Source organism: Gallinula chloropus, assembly GCF_964237585.1.
Source record: "Gallinula chloropus genome assembly, chromosome: 3".
In the NCBI taxonomy this organism is placed as follows: Eukaryota; Metazoa; Chordata; class Aves; order Gruiformes; family Rallidae; genus Gallinula; species Gallinula chloropus.
Window position 1 is genome coordinate 43757313 of NC_140087.1, and position 15879 is coordinate 43773191.

General features: G+C 36.6%; 1 protein-coding gene across 1 annotated transcript in view; it reads left to right on the top strand.

Annotated features, from left to right (window-relative positions):
* Positions 1–15879, top strand: part of RYR2 (ryanodine receptor 2) — a gene marked incomplete at both ends in the record, with an annotated part of 388405 nt that overhangs the window by 295090 nt on the left and 77436 nt on the right. The window contains 6 exons of the mRNA XM_084261061.1: positions 2585–2700; positions 3699–3763; positions 5334–5455; positions 8632–8681; positions 13161–13221; positions 14853–15091. Of these exons, the coding sequence (XP_084117187.1) occupies positions 2585–2700; positions 3699–3763; positions 5334–5455; positions 8632–8681; positions 13161–13221; positions 14853–15091 (653 nt within the window). The remainder of the gene's footprint in view (positions 1–2584; positions 2701–3698; positions 3764–5333; positions 5456–8631; positions 8682–13160; positions 13222–14852; positions 15092–15879) is intronic.

The following is a 15879-nucleotide window of genomic DNA, read 5'->3' on the forward strand; positions in this document are numbered from 1 at the left end:
TGTCTCCATTCATCCAAATGTTAGTAAACTTTTTAATTTTCTATGTGACAGAGTTACTGAGTCTTCAATACAGGTCAGTCACATGCATCTCTATAACAATTTATATCAAAGCAATAGCTTTGATAAGAGAGACAATTCTAAAATCTACTACTCATTTCTTTCAACTGAGTTAATTTACAGTGTTACTAAAATATGTTAAAGTGGAGTATTGTGTCCAGTTCTGGGCGTCCTGGTATAAAAAGTACAGGGATCTCCTGGAGAGAGTCCAGAGAAGGGTTACAAAGATGATTAAGGGCCTGGACCATCTCCCCTTTGAGGAAAGGCTGAGTGAGCTGGGACTGTTCAGCCTAGAGAAAAGACGACTAAGGGGGGACCTTATTAATGTTTACAAATACCTTAAACATGGAATGCAGGGGGAATTAGCCAGCCCCTTTTCAGTGGTCTGTGGAGACAGGACAAGGGGCAATGGCTGCAAATTGGAGCACAGGAAGTTCCGCACCAACATGCGGTAGAACTTTTTCACAGTGAGGGTGACAGAGCCCTGGGACAGGCTGCCCAGGGAGGTGGTGGAGTCTCCTTCTCTGGAGATATTCAAGACCCATCTTGATGCCTATCTGTGCAATATGAGCTGGGGAGCCTGTTTTGGCAGGGGGGTTGAACCCGATGATATCTCGAGGTCCCTTCCAACCCCTATGATTCTATGATTCTAATGCCCAGTCTGTTTCCAAGCATCAGTCCTGCCTCCATGGTAGCCTCCAGAGCATGACATTACATGGTAAGGAACATCCCTCTGGCCAGCCTGGCTGTCCTGGCTGGGCTCTCCCAGCTTCATGTGAAGTTGGCAGGGCTGAAAAGTCCTTGACTTAATGTATGCATTACAAATACAGTAACTGAAAACATCAGTGTTATCAATGTTATTTTCATCCTATACCACAACCACAGCACAACACCACCTACTGTAAGGAAAATGAACTCTGTCTCTGCCATAAATGCAGCGGGAATAAAATTTTAATTCAGTTGTAGGCTTGTCTGCTTCATCACACAGTGTAGAAAACATGGCTCACTAGGAAAGGCTGAAAGCATATATGAGATTTGTATGTCTTGAACATTAGTAAGTGAATGAAATCCATTGCACAGATGGATTTAAGTAATCATTGTAAATGAATTAATTAGACCAGCACATGTACTTAAAACCTACTTCCTTTCTTTTATATCACATAGGTAAAATTTTTCAGGGTAGCTGGAATAATTCAATTTATTTTTCTTCGGTGGAGTAGAATAGACAAAGAAAGATGTCAGTCAGCAAGGGTTTCTTTTCTCATCCCCTGTTGAAATGACGAAAGGTTCCTCAGCTGTATTCAATGTTACACATGCTTTTTGACTAATCCTTTTAAATTGTCAAACACAAGTGAGAAGTGGCTTTTGGGTTTTGGAGGAAGGGAAGGCTCGGAGGGATGGAAACTTGGATGTTAACTTGGACGCACTCCTCACCTAGTAAATAGTTTCTGCTGCATCTACATCCTCCTGTGCTAGTGAAATGCAGGTCTTTCTATCAAGTTAAACTCAGTGTACCTGCTGGTCCTGTGACTGCACTGTCTACATGTGCTAGCATCTGATTCATGTTTTCCTTTGTTCTGTTTTCCACTTGACTTTCTGCCATATCTACCTTAGAAATATCTTTCCAATCTTTTATATGACAGTGACCATTCTAGTCTTGTGCACCCCCATGCAGACCAGGTTTAGGGAAAACACAAACACTTGCCCCCTGCCAATCACATTGCGCTCAGGCACATGCCTGTGACCCACGGTCCCACTCCAGCTGCTGGCACCAAGACCCTCACTTGCCTTACTGACACTGTCACCCCCCACTTCAGCTGTTTTTTGGGACAGACAGCATTCACACTGCAGTTGCTGGCAACTGGGACTCCCACATGCTCCAGGGGCAGACACCACTAACACAGGAGGATGTAGACACCAAATCCACTCACACCAGGCCCCTGCAGCTGCTGACACTCCAGGCTAAAAATCTCTGTAGAACCCATAGAGAAATTTCCAAAAGCTACAGTCTCTCCAACTACTGATGCTGAGACCCTCATTCATTCTTCTTACTGGCACCTCAGGCCTGGGGGCACCTTTTTCAGTGACTTCTGGAAAATGTAAGTTGCAATCCTCTCTCTTTGTATAGGTTTTCCCTTGATTTTTCACAAATACTACAAAACTATTAAAACTTTTTCCATTACAAGCAGACTTGTAGAGAAAAGTCATGATGAAGGAGACTAGATTTGCTTCTGGTTTGATTTTTTAAATCAAAGTATTTTGGAAGTTTCAAAATTTCCTCACCCAGGAATCAATCCCTGGAGGGAAATACGAGACACCAGGTGAGCAAAAGAACTTAGAGCAACACTGTATTAATCTCACTTTTCTGTAATCTGTTTGGGAATTGCTCAAAACCTAAAGAGTACTGTTCAGTTCAAACACAGAATAATTCTTTACTTGCTTCACTTTCTCATTTACTAGAGAAAATGGTGTCAGACTAGAGAGAGTCCTTCTGCATGTGTCAAAATTGACTTGCTTCTTTTTACAGAGGACTTAAGGACCTGGAATTAGACACACCTTCCATTGAGAAACGCTTTGCCTATAGTTTTCTTCAGCAGCTTATAAGATATGTGGATGAAGCCCATCAGTACATTCTGGAGTTTGGTATAGTACTCCTCGTGCATTTTCTTAACAATCATTAACTAACATATTTAATATTATAAAAACAACTAGTTGGGTGTTTTTTTTAATTACACAATATGGGACTAGGAGTTTTCCCTCTGGTTTCGTATGTTGACGAACATGATGAATTTTAGAAAGTTATGTAGTTCGTATATTCATTGGAGTTTCCCATATTTGTTTCAGTGTTCAGCCACAATTTATAATGACTTCCATTCTTTGAAAAAGAAAATTAGCTGCCCACTTTTATTTGTGCACAAATCTATAATCTGATGTGAAAAATAATATTTACTATTCACATGTGATCTCTTTTTCACAGAGCAAACTAAACCAGTCATTTGTAAAGTTCTGAGATTTTCTTTTGAGGAGGTAGTTGAGTAGAGAAACCTCTTTAACTCTCACAATGGGAATGTTCTTTCACAAACACCTAGCATATGTTTCATCAGCAGTGCTATGAAGGAAAGGATTTATCTTGATCTGCCTTTGTTAAAGATTTTTAAAAAAAAGGTAATTTGGTGACCCAAGTCAGTGTCTTACATGAGCTGTAAAAGCCAAAAAACCTGGCCAGATGCAGCTTCTGTGTGACCATGTGAGTTGCAGTGCCACGCAACATATACTGTGCCTCATGTTTAGGCTTAGATGCTATAACTGACAGTATTAATGGCAGGAAAAGCAGGGAGACTGAATAAACCACAAAAGTATTCATATGTCTTTGAAATGTCTATGAAATGTTTACACTTTTATGAAGATTTGGGCAATTATTCTTTACACATTTTATTTGCTGTAACTTTTTTTCTTCTGAGGTAATCATAAAATGCCACTTTTAGTTGTGTGTATATTCTTTTTGTTATCTTAAATCTCCATCTGAAGATGACCAGTATTATATGCTTATAATGTACACTCTCTAAGTCAAGTGTGGAGTAGACTATAATTAGGATATATGACAGAGCTTATGACAGAGCTTAATTTTCTTCTGTCTGCAGATGGTGGCAGCAGAGGCAAAGGAGAACACTTTCCATATGAACAAGAAATCAAGTTTTTTGCCAAAGTACAGTATATCTTTGCTTATTCTTTGTCAATGTAATAAGTAGTTGAAGTGAGAAAGTATTTGTTAATGACATGATTATTGTTTTTATAGTTGTTCTTTTCTATGGTAAATTCATTAATTAAAAATAGTGCTAATAAAAATAGCTTGGAAATAAGTATAGATGTGAAAAAACAACAGGACTGTATTCTTATTCTTGTTATTGTTCTGTGATATACAACTACTCATGTGATGTTATTCATATATTCCCTACATCTTTTTACTGGCTAAGCCTAATTCTGAAAATTTTTCTCTTTTACAGTCTCCAGGGAGATAAATGTCAGCAATAGCAATTAAAATTAACACAGCTATGTCTCTCTTTCACCTTCCTTATTCTTTCCTTGTTGGTTTCCATGCCGTTGGTTCCTAGTTCCTTCATCATCTTTGTGGCTCTTCACTGAACTCTCTCTCCATTACATCCATGTTTCTCTTGTACTGGGGAGCCCAGACCGAGACAAAGCACTTCCTACACAGCCTTATCAGTGCATGCAGACAGGAAGAATCACCTCCCTGGACCTGCTGACGGTGCTGTGTCTAATACAACCCAGGGCACTCTTTGCAGGGAGGGTGCATTTTTTGCTCCTGGCCAGTTTGCTGTCTGGTCCTTCTCTGCCAAGCTACTTTCCATCTGGTCAGTCCTCAGTGTGGGCTGGGTTATTCCTCCCCAGGTGCACTTCCCCTTGATAAAAATCATGACATGTCATGATTCTCCTTTTTGTGTCAAGGTTTTACACCTTATCAATTAAGAAAAATCTACTTACACCTTTCACATGTAAAAACTTGTCTGGTGTTTGCATATTCAGAATGTCTTTTGAATTCATTAGTGAACCATCAAAGACAGCTGGTTGCAGCATTTCCTAACCCTGATATCCTTGCAGTAATCTCAGCACCTTAAAGTACTTCCATAGGGTGCTATTTGCCGAGTTCATTGACTCAGAAAGCAGTATTCCACCATCTTTAAAATCATGTTCTAAAAATGAAGCAATTTCAGATTCTTATTAGCTGTTTATTTTTAATCTCCTCTTCCCTGATACCTACAGTGCACTGAGGAATGGTCACCACATGAAGTAAACAGGAAAACATTTGTGGACAAGCCCTTAATGAAGAGGAAGTTTTGGGAGTTTTATTTGATAGCATCTAGAATTAAGTGTGGTTAGACTACGGATAGTTGTAGGTGAATTTTTCTTAAATGTATGTTAAAGGGCATGATCAGCAATGGTAGTATCTGGGTATGTGGTAAATTGTGAGATAAAATGAACTTATACTTACTGGTTTATAGTCCTCCGAAAAACCCCCATGGATCGAGTCCCAGAGATAATGTAAATTTTTTCTGCTGCCTTTCCTGATGGCATTTAAGGTCCTTGAATACTAAATAAATTCAGAGAGGAATAATATTAAAGTAAATATATATATATAGATTTTAAAAAAGAAAGCACATTTTGAAATCTGTGTTCATTTGTGACTTACAAAGAGTAATAGAGAACATAGTATCAGATAGCTCTCAGATAACCCATTCTTTCTGATATAATTTCAGGTTGTACTGCCTTTGATTGATCAGTATTTTAAAAATCATCGCCTGTATTTCTTGTCTTCAGCAAGTAGGCCTCTCAGCAGTGGAGGTCATGCCTCTAATAAAGAGAAAGAAATGGTGACAAGGTAAAACTTAATATTAATGTGTATATATATGCGTGTTTGTCTTTGAACAGCAGTAGTTGATTGTGGGAAAGTGAGAAGTGGGTGTCAGAAAAGCATTTTTATGAACACACAAATTAAACCTTTTGCACTTTCTTTTCCTGTTAGGAAGTTTCATTGTATAAAATGAGGACTGCATAGTTATGATTATATGTTGTTTTAAAGGTAGCGGTGATGATTTTAGCATGCAGGGAATTTAAATTCAGTATTACGTGCAGCAGTACATCAGTGGCACTGCCTGTGACACAGGCTATGCAATTGTGTATCAGTTTTCACTGTTGGAAATAGGTATATATTGAAATCAGTGTTCCTGAAAGCCTTTTAACTGTGTTTCAGTAAGTATCATTATTACTGTCTATCATAAAAAGTAAAAAAAGTTGAGAGTTGCACCCCTTGCGCTCTTTGGTTTTCTAAAAAGCAGTAGCAGTAGTAGTATAACAGAAACATCCACTTGATCCTTTCTCTGAAGTTATCCATTATTTAGGCCATCTCTCTCAGATAAGTTGTCAGTTTCTCTTCTGATTGAATTTACACCTGTATTTCCCATTTAGTAAGGTGGACTAGAAGCCTCATGCAGGACCTACTACATACCTGTAATGTAGAGGTATCATGGTTGCCTTCTTGGCTGTTACTGGGTATTGAACCATGTAAAACTGAATTGCTGCTCTTTGAGGCTGGCAGCTGATTGACGGTCATATAGACGTGGGGTTTGCAAGATTGTGGGAATATCGAGTGAAGTTTCTAGCAACAATACTAAGCATGAGTAAGTAATGGCTGTTTTGATCCTGTGTCACCTCATGGACTAATTTGATCTGGCAGTTGACTGAATGGTGTTTTTCAAAGACAAATACATGCATCAAATTGTATGCATCTATATAATTTCCCACTCTAGGAACTGCTGGTTTTCTGTATATAATGTCCTAGATAATTATATTATTACAGTTTTTAAGTCATGCCAATAAATCCCATCCTTCTGGAATATGTCAAACATTAATATATTCACATGCATACTGCATAGAATCTCTGAGATTCCTTAACGTGTCACTCAGCAAAATGATTAGAGCTGCTGCCATACTTGAGTTACCTGCCAACCAGAAGTGGCAGCCAAAGAGAAGAAAACACAGGCATGGAAATGTTGGATGAAGTTATAACCACTGCTATTGAGCAGTTTATTTCTTAATTATCAAGATGCAAAGATTTTAGAAACTATGTTACATGACCCGTTTCCTGAAGGGTTGTTTTGGGCCATTTTAATAAGTTCTCAACATACTTTTTGGGTTTAGTTTGGTGGGTTTTTTTTTTTTCCCTACAGGATTGTAGGGAATTTGCCAAAACTGAATATTGGAAATCTTTAGGTTTCTTTGAGTGCAACTCATACATAGGATTTTCTCCAAGCTAATGGCAGTTCCTTGTTCCTTTCTTTTTCCAGTGAATAAGTTAGCATTCATTAAGCTATGGAAGAGTATAACTTTGGGTACTGATAATGCAGTGGCAGTGTGAACAAGTGCAATAGCCATTCCATGTCCAACAAATAAATTAAATCCAGAGGATTTTTTGTGGGCAAATATAGGTCAAACCTCTTCCTGAAATAATGGTGGCATGGTATTCCATTGTATTTGTAACCAGCCTCTTCAGGATGGGATCTTCTAATTTCTCATCCATTAGACCAACTTAGGAGTCCTTATTCTACTGCAGTTGTATAAAATTAGTTCTGGACATCAGTCTGAAGTACTGGCCATTTGGAAATTTTAATTTCTTTACTAACTTCACCTAAACTAATTATGCTAGGGATAATAGGTTCAGTCTGACTTTGTGAAAACATAGCATCTGCTGGATGCTACGTTCAGTAGAGTAATATTTTCAGGTTAGAACATAAGATAGATTGTGGGCTATTTAATGTCTTTGTTAGGATGGATACAAGATACATGATGCCAACATGCTTTTGTGTACAGTTTTTCCTGTTGGAGTGGGTGAACCGGGATTCTCGTAAAAGAATATATAGTATATGTCTGCTTATAGAATTAAAAGTGAATGAAGATCCTTGAACATGCACCAACCAGACTCATTTCAAACGCCGAGTAGTTGGATCAATGTGCACTGGCTGATCAGCTGGATTCCACACCACATTAACCTGGCTATCCCGATTCTGGACATAAATGTTTCCATTTGGCACTATTCTGTTCTCTGTAAATGGAACAACATGTTCAGATCTCATCCATAGGCTGTGCAGACATGCTTATGGTATCTCTTGCTTTTAAATCACAGGTTGATCACTAGCCTTTGTGCCTGGTAATTAAATAGCTTAATGAAATGGCATGATATCATTCATGTCATTTATGACAGATGAGGGGGTTTGTAGCTTAGAAAATAACACAAAAATTGATGTGGCTCTCAAAAAATGCTCATACTAAAGTGGATCATTAAGATTAAGCTAACTCCTCTTAAATCTGGAGGCCAGGTCACTTTGGGTAGGGCAGTGTGCTCCTGTCTTTATGAATTAACACAGAACTTCGTTCTTCATTGTCCTGAACAGGACACTGCTCATCAGTACAGAAATTAATTCAAACATGTGAAATGAGATCATCAATCATATCCATTTTTGTTGTGTTTTAGTCATGTAAAAGGCTAATTCTTATGTTAAGTGTGTTTAAAAAGCAATGTATTTTAAAAGAAATTCTCACCATGTTCAAGATGACAAGATCCAAATTGGACTAGTTAAACATTTGCCGTCAAACACTTCAATTAATCTGATTTCCTGACCTTTTGTTTTCAAATTGTCAGTGGTATCCTGAATAGCACACTGACCACATTTTACTTCTTGAAGCTTTGATAATTATTTCCTTGTGGATTATCATAGGACGCTTTTATATTAATTAGCTTTGCTTTTAATTTTTTTTTGTTTCTTTAATTATAATATGTGCTTATTTAACCATGTTTGTTAAGGATATGCACTTAAAAACTCTTTCTTTAGTACTCTGTCCCACATTCTGCTCAGATAATTGATTCTTTCTGCGTGACATCATGTTGCTTTTCCTGCTCATATATCAGCTGTTATTTTTTTCTTTCTCCTCCCCCTCCCCTTTTTTTTTTTTTTTTTTCCTTTTCCCTTCTCTTCTCTTTTGTTTTTCTTTTGTCTTCAGCCTGTTCTGCAAACTTGGAGTTCTTGTCAGGCATAGGATTTCACTGTTTGGTAAGGAGACCCTTGACAAATACTAGCATGGCCATCACTTGGTTTTCTTTGCCATTTTTACATTGTGTTACGTGCTGCTTTGTTGCATGTTGCATGGCTGAAATGCATGGTCTTCACAGACCACTAATCATTTAGGCTGATAGATCACAGAATTTATTAGATTAAATAAAAAGCTTTCGTGGCTATCAGTTTGGAGGTTTTTGATTACTTTTCTTTCTAACTAATATCTGGATTTCATTATCCTGCTGAAGAATTTTGCTGAGTTAATTATGATTACTAATTTGTTATTTTTTTCTAAACCCTTTGGGGAAAACAGAGCATCAGAACTGTGTATTTGTATTGGAAAGTCATGAAGGAAAATCTGTAGTGGGCTGAAATGCTTAGTTACGTTCTGTGGAATTCTTAAACGTTTCCAAATGTGCTTGACTCCACATACGCATGTGTACTATCTTTCTGATACTATGTGAACATAGCAGGAGCTCGGTGTTTGTCTTATGCCATGTGAAAATCACTTAATTGAAGTCAATTTGAAGTCTGTATCAAGTGTATACATTATATGCAATGTGTGGCACAGTCATTTGTGCTTCAATTTTTTCTTACACCACATGATAGGAGAGTTGAAGTAGTACATCCTATGCATATATAGTTTCTTTGATGGGTGCATTGCAAACTTGAGCATCCATGAACATACCTAACTGGGTAATTAACTGGCAAATTAAAATCTGATTGAGATAACATGCATCTAACTCGATCCCTACATACTTCATTCAATTTGAAGGGAAGGAACTTGCTACAGCAATGTGCTGTTTAAAAAGCTTGCAGATCATTACAAAAACAATTAAACTGAGAAGAAAGATTGGAAGTTACTTTGGGATATCACTTTTAAATATGTTTTGGGATGCGCTGAGTGGATTTGCTTGTAAAGCCAGAATATCATAGGAGGAATGGAGTCATTTCTCCAGTTGTGTGGCACTGTTGCAGCTTTTTCTGAAAGTTGGAGTATGTCACGAGCACACATATAAGCCCTGGTTTAAATCCTAGGTTGTTTCTTCAAAGGAGGAACTAGCTCAGGTATACTATGAAATTTTGGAAATCTTTTTCATTATTATTTGAACCTGGTTTTCTGACATACATTACTAATACTGAGTAAGTAACAATTGAAGTCAAATATCTAAGTCAATGTAACTTTCTTCATTACTAAAGAAAACCTATTTTCCATTCCACATTTCAGCTTGCTTATTTCCTGTTGTTTGGCATGGTTCAGGTGGTAGAAGGAAACAAGTCAGATGGGATCAGATGGGTATTCACTATGGCTGCAGTTTGTTCTTCAACTCTTTTCCTAGTGTGCAGTAACTAACAGAATACAAAATCTTTATGCCAACACAGGAGCATCCAGTATATTTTTCCATGAGTTCTGACAAGGTCATCATAAGACTCTGGAGCATGGTCCTTTATTGTGGACCTACTATTTAAGTCAGTCAACTTACCTTTTGCCTTACCTTGACAGTGAATTACATCATACTAGAAAACCTGTTCAAAAGAACTGCACTTATTCCAACAAAAGCATGGCCTGTGTAGAAGAGGCTCATGAGCACAGCCTCTGAGCACAGCTGAAGCCTAGAAAATTATTTGTGGATTTTGAAGGCATCTTGAGTTGCTCAATAATAACCTTTATGGGTACCAGGAAGTTTGCTGTAACAGCAAAATACTACATAGTTTTGCTATCCAGATGTTTTGTATTATTGTGAAGTTGAATGGTAATTCTGAAGATACCGATGCATGTATGAAAGTCATTAGTGAAAGTCATGTAGCTTAAACTGCATATACAAGTCTGGATAAAACTGGAAATCAGGCATGCAAGTCTTCCAGCGTGAACTTAAACAATTAATCACATTTGAAATCTAAAAGTGTCACTGAGATTATGGAATTATAATTCACCATGGAACTATGATTTCTTTGCGCTGTAAAAGTAGATTTTGACCCAAACAATTTAGTGTTTGGGAGCTGTAGCTGTGCATCAGCAATACTGTATTAATTTACTTTCATTGTTATTAATGGGCTGAATTTGAAGTGCAGTACTTTGAGCCTTAAAACCTCTTGAATTTATGTGGGTTAGCATTTACACATGTCCATTCTTTATTGTTTTGAGATGTATGAAGAGTTCCAATAAGGAACAGCTCTTGTTTCATTTTTTATCCTATTGAATTGTACTTATCACCTTTTCCCCTTACATACTGCACATTAATTTCTACATCAGAGTGTTTTGTATCTAGTTTTCAGACCTCTGAAAATAAATAATATTTTTACTTGATAAAAATTTTTATTTTTTTAATTTAATGAAGGTAAACATATGGACCAGGAAATATTGGAAACAGTAATAAAACAAGTTTTATTAGAAAAAACTTTATTTTCAGGTTTCATAAGTCAGGTTAAAAAAATGGCACTCTGAACTAGACTTCTGACCTCAGATTGAAAGCAAACTGATTCTTGAAATGTTCAATTTAAAAGGAAGTTTCTTTATTAATTTTATTTATTTATTTATTTTAGTGTTAACTGAAGTATTTTATTACAGAATATTAAAAAGACACCCGTGCGTTTTTCTTCTTGAAACACAGTAAAAACAAATAAATTCATGACATTGAACAAAAGCAAGACATACAATTCCCACTTAACCTAAACCTGTCTTTCATAGCAAATTACTGTAACTAACCCAACCTGACCCATACCAGAAAAGTTTTGTGATAACTATGAAATTTTGGGTTTAATGTTAGAGGGATAGAACTGGCCAAACTCTGGTATGTTAATTAGTTTAGATTGAAGAGGGCTTCATTTACTATGGTCATTGAATTCTGCTCTGATATTCCAGTCTGTGGAACCAACCACATTGCTGTATCTGCTACAGGTAAATACCTGAAGTTTGTCCGATTTTCAGTGGCCAGATGAATTTCTGCCCCTTCCATCTGGTTGCAGCATGCAGAGTACCTGATTCCTGATAAATACATGGCTCTTTCAATGTGTCTACATGGTATACATAGAGTGCCAGTGTCAATTTTCAGGGAACTTGAATGAGCATCTCTATACTGCACTGCAGCATGCAGCGTATACGCTCTTGCGCAATGATTGTGATGATACTAACTATTTCATTGCCATCTTATCCACAGTCTAAATCCAGGTTGCTTTGAGTACTGCCCTCCATCCCTGCTGTCATTAGCATAGTCGTGCCCTCCCTTCATCAGCACTGCCATTCATATCACCAGAGCAGTAAATCAGTAAGGAAAGAAATAGGGGCCGAAAAAAAACTTAGTTTTTGTGATTTTTTTTGGTAGGATTTTTTTAGGCCACTTTTCTCATCTGCTTGCTATATCATTGCATGACAACCAGTGCAAAGGGGGCGAGGATGCCTGGCTAGGAGCAGCCATGGAAGCTGGGGTTCGGGGTTGTTTAGTCTGTTGTGGATGAATGTCACAACAATGCCTTCTAATTTGATAGCAACTTTCTCTGTGCTGAAATAAACCCTCCACTCCTTCCTTGTAAGGTTTTAAATCTTTTTTTTTCACTGAAACAGGAACTAATTTTAGTTGTATGTTTCCTATATTTTCAAGTGAAATAACTACCAGCGAGCAAGTGTAGTGTACTCTATGAAGATGACTATTTTCCAAAATCTTGTCCTAACATTCAACTTGTTTCTTTTTTTTTAATTAATACATTTTAAATGTATAGAGAAGAAAGAAAATGTATTTTTGTTTTTGCAGAGATTTAGATTTAAAATAAGTATATTAATAAGCTGTAAGTCAAATTTGTATAGCCTAAATCCATCGTGGATTTTAGTTGTGAATTTAGAAGTAGCTTGTATATGGCAACATCTTGGACTGTACATACGCATACAAGGCATGTTGTGTGTAACTTCTCTTTTTACATATTGAAGAGTGAAAATTGATTATGGAAGATGCAGATTATGTCAGAGATTGTTACTCGTGTGGGCCACACCTACCCTGCTATAAGTGTCTGCAGCCTATCTGTAACACCAGGGAGCTAACCTTTTTCGTGACATTTTGTATAAATGTTCTATTCCTGCAGTAGCAGCTTGTGAAAGTTAACAGCTTTTATGTTACAGAGAGGGGGAAGATAAATGTTCAGCTAATCTTCAATCAATTAAAGCAAAATTTATAGGACTTAAATGAAAACTAGACAATACACTGCAGCTCTAATTAACCCCACATTTAAGTGCTTCCATCTTGACTGCCTCAGCTATTTGATGAGAGACGCTTTACTGCCTCTAGTTACTGCATTTGTGTAAACAAGGCTAAGACAACAAACTGCATGTTTTTTAACTTGAATGTTAAAATTATGCAGAAGGTCAATTGCTCTTCTGCTATGCCATTTACTCTTTCATTAAAACCAGAGCTGCAGATGGCAGAATGCAGGTATGCTCTACAGTATGCTCAGCTTAATTGGTTGATAATTTTCCTCCCTGTTTAGGAAATGATGCAACATCAATAGTCAACTGTCTTCACATACTGGGCCAGACCTTGGATGCAAGGTAAAACCAAATATATTTTCTAAAGTACAAAGAAAATCACTTTAGAAAATAATGTACAATCAAATTTGGACAACCTGTGTAAGGCTACAGAATTTCAAAACTCAAGTTATAGCACTGATATGAATTCCCATCAAAAAATAGGTTAATTACTAGTTAATTACTAGGGGTGGGCAGGACAATATTTGCAGGTTACAATTTCAACTTAATTTCAGATTAATGATATCCAGGAACTGCTGGCTGGTAGTTTACCTGGCTTTCATCATTTGACTGTCCCAAAACTACAGTAACATTAGAGGTATTTTATACTTTTGCTTACACTGATTAATAAAAAAAATCATGGAGTTAAAAGCACATGGAGCACAGTAAATCTGTCTCATACAGTGCCTTCATTGCAAAGTTAATTCAGGTTCTAATTTGAACAAAAAATCCCAACTCTCTTTACATGTAATTCAGTAGTACTTTTAAATTGAACTGATTTTGAACCATCAGGATGTTTATGGATGAAACAGTCTTGAAATTTTAGAGGGTAATACATTGCTTTTCATTAACTCTATAGTCAACTATCTGTGCTGATAGCTGATATTTAGATCTTTGCAGTTGTGAAACAAAACATGATAGCTTAAACTACCTCAGTGGTAATCTAAGGTAACATTCTTTTCTCTTTATTTTCTCACAAATAATTGACTGAATTTTATGCAGATAGCTCTTTTTTTTCAGTATCTTCACAAATTTTAATTTCCATTTACTATGGGGTAGAGTCATGATAATGGTCGATTAATATGACTCAGCTATTGCATGGTAATCCTTTAGGTGGCAATATCTTGGGGTTTTTTTTGTCTTAAATTGTCCATGCTCTAAGCAGTCACACAGATCGAATACAGATAGATGGGGAGCCACCAATTCAGCTCTTACAGCTCCAAACACGAATTAAGGGATTCATGGAGGTTATATGAAAGTTTGAAATTGTTGCCATTGAAACAGCATATATTCACTCTAACAGAAGCAAGGAACCAAAAATCCTGATTAAAAAAAAATTTCACCTGGTTTTATTTCATGCATGCCTAAATGGATACTTTTCTTAAACAAAGGATCTCTGTAATTGAGCTAGTTAAAACAAATAAGGTAATAATTCTCCTGCATTATATCATGACATAACTGATTACAGTGCTATACTTGTGTAGCAAATGCAGTTAATTAATTAATTATTTTAAAGCCCATTTGGTTTGCTTTACTTATTCCTTTCTGATGCCCTTGTTCTGAAGGCAGAAGTGAGGCTGTCATTGTTGGGAAGACTGAGTTCTATCTGAGATAGTTCTTCCAAGAATCAAATTGCAGACTTACTCATTCTTCATTTTTTGTTCTTTTCATATTTTCCCTCTGAAGCCAAATGAATCACTCTAATTTATGAATTTAAAAAAATATTATTTTCTCAGTGGGAATCCAGATAAAATGTCCAGCAGGATACCTATCAAATGCTTTTTCAGTAGGTTGTTGTGCTGAGAAGATTTTGCAATATCTAATGATGAAAGAGTTTTCTTCAGATCTTTATTATCTATTTCATATAAGCCAACATTATGCTTTATTCCATGCTTGTCTAATATTATTTCATTCTTTTTGCATGCTGTATATAGGACTGTGATGAAAACTGGTCTGGAATCTGTTAAGATGGCATTGAGAGCATTTTTGGACAATGCCGCTGAGGATCTGGAGAAAACAATGGAAAATCTTAAGCAAGGCCAGTTTACACACAGCAGAAACCAGCCAAAGGGAGTTACACAAATCATTAATTATACCACAGTTGCTCTCTTACCAGTGCTATCTTCATTATTTGAACATATTGGACAGCACCAGTTTGGGGAAGATTTGATATGTATGTATTATTTAGAAGTGCCACACCACTAATGTTATCTGTAATGTCATTTAGTAAACATTGCTAGTCTCTCAGTCCTATTAAGAAGGACAAAATTTTATATTAACAAAATTCTCATAGATTTAACAGACAATGCTCTAATCATCCTATAACAGTCTGTAGGTTATAGGGCACTTTGTGTAAATATTAAAGCAGATGTGGAAGTGATTAGACAGTCAGAAGTTTTCATTTGCTATAGATTTACTGTGACTTTCTTCTTGTGTGAAAAGTTACTCTGTATAAGTCTTTGTCTTCTGTCTATACACAAGGTTATACTAAAGGAATTACGTTATTCTGCCCTACGTGCACCTTGATTCTGTTTCAGTTAGTGGAGAGTTTGGGTGGTTGCACCTTAGATCCTAAGGAAAAATGTTAGGAGCTCCTAAAAGAATTCAGACACTGGAAGGGAATGTGTATGAGACTGTATATTAGATTTCTGTAGAGATTCTGGTAATGGCAGATTCAGTATCCTTTGTTTTCCAAAACCCAGTCTTTGTAAGACAAAAAATTTGCAGTCTGCAACAGAAATCTTTAATTTTATGTATTTAGGAATTCTGCTGTCCAGACTGCACTAGAGGAGGCAGTTATGCTCTGTATCGCTATCTCAGCTATGGAAATAACTGAGAGAAAGAGCCAGAATATCAAATAACTCTTTTTTTCTCTTTTGCATGTGGAAAAGTATTGTTTATTTTGAAAATGTGGAGATGTATCAATGGATTTGAATGTGATGAGAAGTAAACATCCATTTT